At 35.6% G+C, this 13,375-nt stretch overlaps 1 protein-coding gene across 1 annotated transcript in view; it reads left to right on the top strand.

Annotated features, from left to right (window-relative positions):
- The window catches only part of LOC105991733 (chromosome unknown open reading frame, human C7orf72), a 46,414-nt gene that overhangs the window by 9,750 nt on the left and 23,289 nt on the right, over positions 1-13,375 (top strand). The window contains exons 3-6 of the mRNA XM_013024419.1: positions 5,599-5,672; positions 7,035-7,173; positions 9,664-9,731; positions 11,553-11,594. Coding sequence (XP_012879873.1) covers positions 5,599-5,672; positions 7,035-7,173; positions 9,664-9,731; positions 11,553-11,594 — 323 coding nt within the window. The remainder of the gene's footprint in view (positions 1-5,598; positions 5,673-7,034; positions 7,174-9,663; positions 9,732-11,552; positions 11,595-13,375) is intronic.

Genomic DNA, 13,375 nt, shown 5'->3' with positions numbered 1-13,375 from the left:
GAGCTTACCTGTAGTTACAGAGTCATGTTGACTTCTCTATCCCCACCTCTCCTACAGGTCACTTTTTAAAATTTTGCCATAAAGGGTAGTGAAACATACCCCACACAGAGCCACAGTTTACTGAATGAAACCTGTAGTCAGGAAACAAACAGTACAAGATGTGATGTTATTTGAAGTATGTGTCACCAGTGCCATGCAGCTATGGCAGAGATTTATATTTTTATAAGAAGGGTAACTTGACATGTTTAGGATTACTATGAAACTATATAAAACTATATAAAATACTATATAAAATAGGATTGTATAGACAATTGAAATTTACATTTGTTATTTTCACTTATTTTATCTCCAAACACATCAAGGAATCCATTCCTCCTGTAGGTAATTTGTTTATTAAACAAAGAAAAATGAACATTGTAAGATGTTGAAACATTTGGGCACTCTTTTTGTCTACGTTACAAATTTTTGGCAAGGCTCCACACTCTGGTTACTAAAGAATTAGAATTCTAAACTAGAACCTTCACAACGGAATGCTTTGAGGTACATTTGGTTTTTTATTTTTTTGTTTTTTTTTTTTTTAGTCGGTCATGGGGCTTGAACTCTGGGTCTGGGCGCTATCCCTCAGCTCTTCAGCTCAAGGCAAGAGCTCTTCCCATTTAGCCATAGCACCACTTCCAGTTTTCTGAGTGGTTTATTAGAGATAAGAGTCTCTCAGACTTTCCTGCCTGGGCTGGCTTTGAACCATGATCCTCAGCTCTCAGCCCCCTGAGTAGCTAGGATTACAGGCATGAGCCACTGGCACCCAGCAGGTATATTTGTTTAAATTTAAAATAAGTGTAGACATTTAAATGACAGAAAAATAATCAGGATATTTTACTTCTACCAGAAACTTAGTACCATAGGCCAATTTTTCCAGCAGCAAAACAATGAATTAATATTTTGTTAATTATCAAAAGTTAAAAAGGTACCAAGAGGTAAGAAATGTACGCATTATCCTGCCCATGCAATTGTAACCCCTCTGTACAGTATGTTCACAAATAAAATAAAATAAAAATTTTAAAAAAATAAATAAATAAAAGAAAAAAAAAGGTACCAAGAGTTTACTAGACCAACAAGAGGATGGAAATTCTAAAATTGAATTATAGCATTTATATTTCTTTGGCCTTGTAGGAATTTTCCTACAATTAAATAACTGAAAAGGATTTGAGTAAATTCTAGGTAGTGTCATGGGAATAAAAGATAAAAAGTTGATCCATGAAACCTAGCTATATTTTTAAGAAATACATAAAATCCAGTAAATAGAAATAATGATCAACAGTCCCCTAAAGACTGAATCCTGATGATAGAAACAAGACATCAGGTCCTGAAGTACAATTTTAAGGTAATATCAGTTTGTGCCCAGAGAGAAGACAGAAACAAATCAAGTTCTTCTTTGAAAGAAAATATTTTATTAATTCTCAAAGTCTTTTTTTCATGAATAAATTTTAAAAAATAATACAAGATCAAAACAAATAACAAAAACATCAGCATGAGAATCGAGAAATATGAGAAAACAAAAACACAAAGAGATACACAATGATTCAAAAGGTTGAAATTATGTATAAAATGTTAAAGAAGAAAAATGAACTTGTAAAACTCGCAATGTCTTTAGTTTCATAAAGAAAATAGAATATAGAAATTAGAGTAATTGTGATAAAAGAACTTCCAAACTGAAAAGCATAGTAAAACAAGAATGTGGTTGATGATATAATAGATTAGACCTAGAGAAAAAATTAGGAAACTGATAAGTAAATGACAAGAAACTATTCAATATGACACATAAATATATAAAAATATTGAAAATACAGGAGAGTCAGAAACGTAGATGATATCATAAGAAAGAAGACGATATAAGTAAAAAAGGAGAAAGTTCTTTTGGATTTCTAGAAATAGATGAAAGAAAGAATAAGACAGAAGCAACATATGGAGGTACAATTTTTACATCTTTTTTATTTCTGAAGATCTGCTTACACATCATCTACTGTACATTAAGGTTGCTAAGTGTTAACTTGAGTACTACACTCGTGGCAACAAAAGTCTCAACAGAAAGCCAAAGTCTAAAGGACATAAGAAAAGAATATTTCTCAAAGTCCATTTTTTCACAAAGTTTTTAATAATCACATTATTTGAAAATTTGGTGTCAATAACCTTTGGCCCTGTTGAGTACTTTCTAAGAAAGTAAAACATTTATGATACTGATGATATTAAATATTCTATTGTGGTAATGGTACAACAATTTCTTAGAACAAAAATTAATCCTGCTTCAATGTCACTAGACTTGTCCAAAGAATCTAAAAAATATTTAGAGTTAGAAGTTAGAATGTCCATTGGATCAGATTCTAAGAACATGGAAAGGACAGCAACAGAAAGATGACAAACAGACAAGAGAATAGACACTAGATAATGAAGACAGGTTTTTATCAAATCAAGTAGCTGAAAAGCCTGAGGACCTAGAATTCAAAGCATTTTATAAAGAAAATGCATGTACATAACGTACAGAGGTAACAGTTAACAAGACCACACATGGAGCTCACACCTGTATTCTTAGCTTCACAGGAATTGTAGATCAGAAAAGGAACGGTTCAAGGCTAGCCTGGGCAAAAAGTGAGATCCTATCTCAACAGATAACCCAGACTTGGTGGTGTGTGTCTAAAGCTCTAAAACTCATAGGTAGATGAGTCATAGTGTAGGTCCGCTCCAGACAAAAATATGAGACCCTATCTAAAAAAATTAACCTAAAAAACAAAATGGGCTAGAGTCCTCATGGACAGTGTTTGCCTACCAAGTGCATGGTCCTGAATTCTAACCTCAATACTGTCCCCCAAAATAAAACAGAAGCAACATTTTAAAAGATTAAAGAAGTGGAAGATATGTACTAGAGAAAAATCCAGATATCGTACTCAATGATATGCCAAAATGATGATGATAAACAAGAATGGGAACCACCAGAAAACACTGAGACATAAATTCAAAGCACTGCCAGCAAAAATTAAATCACAAGTTCAGAAGAAGAAATTGGCTAAGGAAGAATAATATCACTGATAAGGGCATAACATTTCAATTTGATAATTTCTGCATGCTTAACTCAATATACTTCATAATTGCTGCTGATAGGAATCTCCATAGAAATCTATTTGCACTGATACTATTTACCCTGATATTTTTGGCCAGAAATAATTGTACTCATTTCAAACATATTGCTTTCAAACACATTAATTTTGTGATATGATTTTTTATAAGTTATAATTTTTCCTAGTTAATTAGAAAAATATTTTACAAAAAATTTCGGAGGAAATTTGAAATGGCCATAATCTATTTTTAGACTAGTCAACATTGAAGAGGTCATAAAATATTTTTAGTAAATAAGTAAAACATATAGACAAATAAATAGTACAAAATAGTGTTTTATATGTCAGATTGGTTATGTCACAACTGCAGTCAATGGGCATTTGTTTCAAGTTTAGAAAACTTACATAAAAGTTCTTAGGATTGCTGCTTAATTTCAATCTTGTGTTGTCTTTGGGTAATAAAACAACTGCTCACTATTAGCTTTAATGTTGTCTTTTATTTTATGAAATAACCAGTTAAACTTCTGCTTTAGGACTGAGTTACAACATATAAAAATTTGCACTGGGCTTCACCACATAATAGAATCAATTTTTATTTTTATTTAGTTGTTTGTTTGTTGGATGGTTGGTTGGTCATGTGCCTTGAACTCTGGGTTCTAGGCCCTTAGTTCTTTTGCTCAAAGCTAATGCATTACCATTTTGAGCCACCGCACTTCCAGTTTTCTAGTTTTCTGGTTAATTGGAGATAAGAGTCTCATATACTTTCTTGCTCCAGCTGGCTTTGAATTGTGGTCCTCAGATCTCAGCCACCTGAGTTGCTGGGATTACAGGCATGAGCCATCAAACCTGGCTTATTTTTATTTTTTACTTTTTGGGTATTTTTTCTTCTGAGACCAGGACGCAAACTTGACATCTGCTGTTTTCACTCATTGTTACTCTGCCACCTACAATTATTTATAACCAAGTATAACAATGTATGTTCTTTAAGCACAATTCTGAGAGTATAAAGTATCATTCCAAATTGTAAATTCAAAATTTGGAAATAGATTAATGAATTATAAGCAAAAGAAGAAGTAATCACAAGAAAACTAGAAAATATTGTAGTAATATATGTGGATCTGTGGTTTTGTAGGCACCTGGAAGACAATATATGATTATATATATATATGTACATATTATATATATATATATATATATATATATATATATATCACAGGAAAACCATACAAGAACTAAGCAAGAACTAAGCAAGATCCTTTCAAAAAGTTAGCAAAAATGTGGAATAATTATATTTTTTAAAAGTGGAGAGAAGGAAAAATAAGTTAAAAATAAGTACATACTAAAAAATGCAAATGTCATAATACTAGGAGGCTGGACCATGTTTTATCTGAAGGAGTGGAGCTTAAGGAGGAGATAAGGAAGACAAATGGAGAGAGGAATATAGTCATAATATTCAATGAACCTATGTGAAAATGGAACCAGGTAATTTGAGGGGACAGATAGGTTTGGGATAGATAAGGGGAGGATGTTTGAAGGAATGACACTGATCAAGATGCATTCTATCTGGTAAATTGACAGGTTGAATTGAAACTCCTACATACAACTATTCAAAAATAATAATGAGGGGGAGGAGAAGGAGGAGAAAAAACAAGGAAGAAGAGGAGAAAGAAGAAGAGGAGGGTAGAAGAGGAAGAGGAGAGGAGAAAAGGGGGTGGGGTGAGGACGAAGCAATAGCTGCCGCAGCAGCAACTAGGTGCTAGTGGTTCACGCCTGTAATACTAGCTACCGAGGAGGCTGAGATCTGAGGAGTCCAGTTCAAAGCCCAGGGCAAGAAAGTCTATTAAGACTCTTATCTCCAATTAACCACGAAAAAACGTTGTAAGTGGTGAATGATGTGGCTAAAGTGACAGAGAACTAGCCTTGAACAACAGCCACAACGTAAACAAAAAACTCAGGGACCATATCCAGGGCTCTGAGTTAAAAATCCAAGGACTAGCACAAAATAACACCGACAACAAAAGGAACAGCTTCCACCACAATAAAAACTTTTAAAAATGTTAATTATCTTCCAAGAGTGTAAAGAATAACAAAAATTATGACTTTGGGGAGCCAGATATAATGGTGTTGGTATAAAACGGTGCTCTCCAAAGAACTTGAAGCCCATGCAAAACAAGGAAAACAATATTACACCAAAAACTTCCCATACCTTTAGCAAAGCTAACACAGAATGAATTCTAAGCTTCAAATACTACAAGTTAAACAACCCTCAAAATTGTAACAACTCTTGTCTTCAGCTGTGATAAACAGTTTCAGAAGCTTGCATGGAAAATTGATGGAGAAAGAAAGCTTAGCCAGCCCACAGCTGATATACACTTTATTTATATAGAAAGATCTTGTACAAATGGCCCTTAAAAGGGAAAAAAGTAAAGAAAGAGAAAAATAGAAAATATAATGATAATTTGTATCCTCTCAACTTATTCATGTCTTCTAGGAAAATGATGAGCCATATGTCCAACCAAACAACTATAGTGCAAAGGATTCATTTTACAAGTCTACTACACAAAAGTAAGCATCTCTTACATCGAATTTTTATTTAAAAATGTATTTCTTAATCCTTAATGACACTTGTGTTTTGTGTGAAGTATTCTGGATCTTATGAACATCTAGATCAGAGAATCTCAAACATAGACATTTTCAGTTATGTTGATTAAATGATAAACATGTCAGGATCCTCAAGAACATCATAACTGGTAGCTCACGTATATAATAGCTGCTCAGGAGATTGAGCTTTGAGGATAATGGTTTGGAGCTAATCTCAGCAGGAAAGATGCATTTGTGTGTGTGTGTGCGCGCACGTGCGTGCGCATGCACGCACACACAACAGAATAAAAACAAAACAAGAAAGAAATGCTGAGGGGTCTGTGACATAAAACAGAGTGTAGAGAACAATGGCAGAGAAAACTTAAAGGAAAATAATTCATTCATCCAGTTGACAAATACATTGAATACTGGATTCTATCTCCTAGCCTGTGAGATGGATCTATGAATGAATCAGGCCAAGATCTTAGAAGCTTTCTTTCTAAAGAAAGACAGGCAATATGAAAGCAAATGAAAGACAGTGAAGAATATTTCTTTATGACAGAAATCTCAAACTGTTTAAAATGCACTCACAAGGCAAACACCTCAGCTCTGTCATCTAGTTTCTTAATATAAATTTCCCTTATCTTCATGTTTCTACATGATCAGTCCAATTTGTGACTCAGTCCTTATTGACTCTTGTATCCCAAGTACCTAGTACAATGCTTGAAGCATAGTCATCCAAACAAATTCTTGTGGAGAATTTATGGAGCGTTATGAATTCCCTACAACCCAATTACTTATCTGGAAAGATATTCTTTGCCCATGGAATGCAAAGATCAGCTTTATCAAGAGTTTGCCTAGGTCAGGAGCAGGGATCAGGCATCTATCTGGTGGAGTTTTGCTTTGGGAGTGAGAATATTATTGTTTTTCATTCAGGATGAAATTAGAGTTGATTTTTGCTGGGTCTATCCTAATGTCAACAAGAACACCAGATTTTGAACTCTAAGCAGTGAGATAGTCCTTTTAGATCTGAATCCATTCAAATTAAATAAGTGTATTTAGTAGAATGCCACTTTTTAGGGTTTCTCTTTGCAGTGACTTCAGGATAGCCCATTTATTTGAATGAAGACTTTCATTATATGGGCTTGATTCCTTTTGCCTGATGAAGTAACATATCATGCAGGTTCTCTGGGTTGGGCAATGTTCTCTTTGGGGCCATGGAGATTCTATATGATATGAACCCCAAATAACTTACAATTCTGGCTGCCCTCTATGTATGACACTCTTGTGAACTATACCTATTGAAAGTACATATTGCATGAACTATATTTACTGGCAATTTCCCAGAGCTTTTGAAGATGTTCCTTGGGACAAGATACTGCTACCAAAACTGGAGCCAGAAGAAACAACACTAGAAAAGGCTCCTGATGTTGTGTCACAGTGCTGCACACTGAACAGATATGAAAACAAGCCAGCTGTGACACAGGTGATCAAACATACCTGGGCAACAACACTTTTCTTATTCTTACTAAACTGAACTCTCGAACTTCCATCACATATTATACAACTTGAGGGTATGGATGGAATTAGGAAAGATTGGAGAGGACAATGGAAGGAGTGACATTGATCAAAACACATTGTGCTCATAATCTGATTTGTTGAATTGAAACCCTTTTGTATGACTACTTTGTTTGGGTTTTTTCTTAATGTGTTACTACTAAGAATTAGAGAGGGAGTTGAAAGTTCTCTAGTCAAGGAAGCCATCGATAACTTCTAATATTTTGATAATACCCACACATTTATTGATTAAAGATTATCTTCTTTTTTAATTTAATTTTATTTTATTTGTGAACATACTGTACAGAGGGGTTACAATTACATGGGCAGGATAATGCGTACATTTCTTACCAAGCATTGCAGCCTTGTTTACCCTTCACATCCCTTCCCAGCCTCCCCCCTCCCCCCCAAATCCCAATCCTTCTCCTTCCCCCCTTCCCCCCCCCCGCTCTTCTTATCCAAAATGATTTGCTATGATTATTTTCAAAGTTGCAAAATAATAGTACCTAATGAAGGAAGTGGGAAGAAACCATTTCACCATACACAACCTATTCGGATTATGGCTTTGGAAATAGGATCTAGAACTGAGTTCTGCAAAACCCAAGGCAAAAATGGAAAGATCCGCAAATCATAATCTCTGATTATGCAATAAAGCAATGCATTCTGTGCTGTCAGGTAAAATGTCCATTCTTTTCATTTCTGAAAATCAACAAGTCTTGACAAGTGAATTATTACACCCATATCACAGCTACAGCACTTTTTCTAGAGTGTGAACCGCACATGTTTCCTCTAATCAAATATATATTTTTGTATGAAAAGAAATCTCTACTTCATACCAAACAATTCATGTTCACACCCAATGCTCCATTAATTGCCCCTCCTCTCCTTCTTCCCTTCTCTGTTCCTTCCTTCCCCTTGCTCCACTGCTATATTTTGTCCTCTCTCTGAGGAATTTCTCCTCAAGACCTAGTCAGCCATTCTCCATTCTGGCTTTGTCTTTTGCAAATACTATCTCATTGTCACTATCGCCCTGACTTGGTGTCAGGCCTACCAGCCTTTAGGTTCCATCTTAGCCCTTGCTTACACCTCCTAACAAATACTACAAAGCACCATTAATTACCCAATTCTTTTTTTTTTTTTGGTCAGTCATGGGGCTAGAACTCTAGGCCTGGGCACTGTCCCCTTCAGCTCAAGGCTAGCACTCTACCACTTGAGCCACAGTGTCACTTCCAGCTTTTTCTGTTTATATGATGCTGAGGAATCAAACCCAGGGCCTCATGCATGGAAGGCAAGCACTCTACCACTGAGTCACCTTCCCAGCCTCTACAGTATTATTTTATGCTGAAGCTCAGTGCTAAAAACTTGGAGAAGTTGTTGGATTACTGTTCATAATGAACTTTTTGAATACATAAAATACCCAGGACTAAAAAGAAAACCAGGTGTGTTGCAATAGCATAAACCTGGATCTCATCAAGAATTTTATGAACTCCAGGTTTTAGATGCCAGTGTTAACTTGTAAAATTTTTTCAACATTTATAGAGAAAAAATGATGAGAGGAAATATAAAGTATTTGAGTTTTAAATGCAAAGACTCTAAGATGGGATTTTCATATAGAAGTTAGAGTTAATTGTAATTTCATATGGATTTTTTTGGTGCTGGTCCTGAGGCTTGAACTCAGGGCCTAGATGATGTCCCTAAACACTTTTTCTCAAGGCTAATGCTCTACCATTTGGGCCACAGCTCCATCTGGACTTTTTTGGTAGCTAGTTGGAGATAAGACTCTCACAAATTTTTCTGCCTGGGCTGACTCAGAACTGCAATTTTCAGATCTCATCCCCTTGAGTAGTTAGGATTATGGCATGGGCCACCAGCACCCAGCAGCCTCATTTATTTTTGAAGAGCACCTGACTACTTTAAAGCATTTTTAACTTTCAAAAACTTGTCATTTTGTTATATTTTGCTTGTGTTAAATTTAACTAATATCCACACTTCTTCCCAGGCACTTGCTGTTCTGAGATTAAGAACTGGGCTTAGATAGGGGCTAAGGTGCATCTGAAATCAGATATTTCACATGGGCTTCAAACTGAAGAAGATAAATATGAGGCTGATTCCAGCTGTGAGGAAACATTTAGAAACAAGTCTGACAGCAAAGTAGAGACCAGGAGTGTGCTGGAACCAAGGCCAGAGTTACTGGAATGTCTGGAGAAAGCTTAACAGAGAGTCCGGGCTAGGTTACAGAGGGAGAAGATTGGCAAGGACACTGAAGTTTACATCCTTGACATTATAATGATTTGATCATTAAATCACTTGTTTTGATAATGGTTTTAGATGATCGGTGATTGGCAAGGACACTGAAGTTTACATCCTTGACATTATAATGATTTGATCATTAAATCACTTGTTTTGATAATGGTTTTAGATGATCGGTGGACTCTGGGACAGATTTCAGACAAGATCCTTCTTAACACCAGTCAAACCAATCAATTTGTAAGTGTGATCTCCTAAAGCTAGATTTCTCACTCCCTATGTTTATCATTAAGAACCCATGCCTTTGCCCACAGGGACAGGAGAGAAGTCTGTTCTCAGATGGGAGAGTTTCAGTGTCCTTCCAGTGGACACCTCTAGTCCTGGGAATAGATCCCAAATCCCAGTTCCATTGTTTGGGGTCACCTACTTTCTCTTCATTTCTATTTATCTTCCAGAAAGTCTCTAATAGAAAGTGTGTCACAATCATTCCCAAACAAGGAGTGATTTATAAACAAGTGATAGAGACAATTACAATGTTGTAGTATTCCATTGCCTTTATACTCAAGGGGTTATTACTTCATTTCTATCAATACTTGTATCATGTAATTATTTTGCATTTATTAATGTTATAAAGTATGTTTTTTACTAGTTTTCCCATATCTGATTCTGTACATTTAGTTTTTTTTAAAGCATCCTTAGTATTTCTACCTTAAAAATGCCACTATTTTATTTTGTTTCATTTTTGTAATCCACAAGCAGGTTATCATTTCTTAATTTTTAAAATTCATTTTTGATTATTATATTTGCAGAAATGTATAAATGTAAGGATATGATACAGTTTGTGTATATGCATCCTGGAAATAAGAATATGATATAATCTATGTATCTGCTCTAGACATAAAAGTAAGACCAATGCAAGCTCCCACAGTACCTCTGCTCTTCAGTAAAAGTAGTACAAAATATCTTTGAGAAATTTTTTTTCCATTAGGAGAAATGGTGAATAATGAAAGATACACAGAACCACAATCCTATGATGGCAGGATGTTCTGATATAAAATTAATGCTGAATCTTGTATAGAAAACTTACACTTCATTGAACTGTATTTAAAAATAATGTGCAAGCCTTTTGGCTAATATTATTTGAAATGTCATTTTATCAAACTAGTGAAAAACTCCAAAAAGATTCCAATGTATAATTTAAGTGATCAAAATTCATATAAAACATTGAAACATTCAAAATAATTAGGATCTTTCTGTAAACTGAAAGCTGGGTTGGTTGATAATCCCATTCAAATATCTGTTCTTAAAAATGTAAAATATGGACTAAATAGGACAATATTATGTTTCTTGTGACAAAAGAGAAAATAGCCCCCATGATAAATACTTATTCCCTTTTACATGGATTCAATATATTTTTTAATTCGTTGATAAATCAGCTGTCAATGAAAGCTCTACAGCTTAGCAATATCATACATCAGAACTCCTTAGGGAGTTCTCCCATTGAAATTTACTTCTGTGACCCGTCCTCCCTCAAGAAAAACCCTATGTGTAAATCTTTGTAATACCTTTACTTACAATCTCTAAAATCTAGAATCAACCAAGATACCTTTCATCAGGTGAATGTATAGGCATACCAGAGTGTTACCATGCAATGGAGTACTACCTAATAGTGAAAAAGAACAAATACAACAGCAGCAGGGAAAATATTTTCCCTTTTTGAGATAAGGTTTAATATTTATTTTGTCTTGAATTCACTATTCTCATGCCTCAGCCCCAGGATTGCAGAAGAGAGCCACCAAGTTCAGCTAGGAATCACCCTAAATATATTCTAGTAAATGGAAATAGTCAGACACAAAGATTTATGTGTTATATGGTTCAATTTATGTGACATTCTTGAATGGAAAAATAATGTGTGAATTAATTCTAAAACTATAAGTTTTTAGTGGTTAATTCTTATGAGATATTTCTGAAGACCTTTTATTATTTATTATTATGCTATAATAATTTGATGTTTATTAACAATATCAGTGACCTAATTGCCCATATTCTCTTTTCTTCAAGTGTGAGTTCAAGTACTAGAAGTAGATATATCCCTTACTATACGTAAGTAATAATACTCAATATTTTAAAAATACCAGATTTATATCTAAATTGTTATTGCTTTTGGTACATGCAGGTTTGCAATTCACTTTTCAAGATGTGTACTAACAGATTTCAAATGCTGTTCTATCTAACACACTACTTGTTTAATGTCAAAAGTTTCTTCTAGCTGGGTGTTGGTGGCTCATGCCTGTAATCTTAGCTACTCAGGAGGCTGAAATCAGGATCACAGTTCAAAGCCAGCCCGGGCAGGAAAGTCCGTGAGACTCTTATCTCCAATAAACCACCAGAAAACTGGAAATGGCGCTGTAGCCCAAGTGGTAGAGCACTAGCTTTGAGCTGAAGAGCTAAGGAACAGCACCCAGGCCCAGAGTTCAAGCCCCACAACTCACCAAAAAAAAGTTTCTTCAAAAATTGGTTCAAGGTTTTGATTAAGTCAAAAAGAATGATGAGTGGCATCTATTTTCCTATGTAGGATTTTCTATGAAATTAAATATCTTGGACGTCATTAATAGTGAAAACCAGAGAAAATCTGATACTTGGTGGGGAGGATGCTATGTGTTCATTAACACTGAAGTAATGCAAAGCCAGGGACTGGTAGCTCAAAACTGAAATCCTTGCTACACAAGAGGCTGAAATTTAATTATCATGGTTGGAAAATGGCCCAGAAAGGCTCTTATCTCTCATTAACCAAAAAAGGCCAGAAGTGGAGCTGAAGCTCAAGTGATAGATGCCAGCCTTGAGCAGAGAAAGCTAAGGGAGCTTACCCTGGTTCTGAGGCCCCAGGATAAGCACGGGGAAAAAAAAACCTGGAACTAAAACTGTGATTTAAATGGTAGAGCTCCAGCCTTAAGCCAAAAGCCAAGCAAGAACTCAGTCTAGAGTTCAAGCATGATACAATGAACAAATACATACACATACATTAATCAATTAATTTAAAAACTGAAGTAAAGGAGATGCTAACTCCTATTTTTCCATATTAAATCTGGCTCTGTAGAAGTATATAGTCTGCCCAGGGGAATGGAAATCTTGAAACAAAGGAGTTCAGAGAACTCTTTTTACTATTGTTTCTTCAGGCTTACTGATGATTCCACCAGTGGTCAAAGACTTTGGAGAAGCATCTCCAAATGGCACAGCCTTATTTTGCTCAGCTCCCAAGGGCTTATTGCTAATGGCCTGTATTCCTGGCACCTGCCCTGGCTTCCATCCCCATAGGAGCCTTATTATTTCTGGCAGAGTCCACCCTTCTCTGAGTGTTAGGCTTCCAATCCCTGTCAAGGGAAGGGTTTGTACAAGCACTGCTGGCTTCTGTGCTCAGAAACAGAGGTCTTGCTCTTGCTGTAGCTCAAATCCCAGAAGAAAGAGCACAGCGTCTCTTACTCTGAAAAAGAAAAATTCACTTTTATCTTCTTCAGGTAAATTGTTCGTGTGTGTGTGTGTGTGTGTGTGTGTGTGTCTGTGTGTGTGTCTGTGTGTGTGTGTCTGTGTGTCTGTGTGTATTGATGGTACTAGGGATTGAACTAAGGACTTTGTGCTTGCTAGGCAAGTACTGTACCACTTGACCCATGCCTCCAGCTCCCTTTTACATTAATTATTTTCAAAGTAAGTTCTCACTTACTTTGCCTGGACTAACTTCAGTGACTTGTGCTTCCCTGTATTGCTGGGATTACAGGTACATACCACTTAAGCCAGTCATTAAGTATACCTGATAGTGCCCCCACCAAGCCCAGTCATTGAGATGGAGTTTCAGGAACTTCTTTTTTGCCAAGTCTGTTCTTGAACTA

Source organism: Dipodomys ordii, unplaced genomic scaffold, assembly GCF_000151885.1.
Source record: "Dipodomys ordii isolate 6190 unplaced genomic scaffold, Dord_2.0 Scaffold76, whole genome shotgun sequence".
Taxonomy (NCBI): Eukaryota; Metazoa; Chordata; class Mammalia; order Rodentia; family Heteromyidae; genus Dipodomys; species Dipodomys ordii.
Note: the sequence above shows the minus strand (reverse complement) of the source record. Positions and strands in the feature narration are given on the sequence as shown.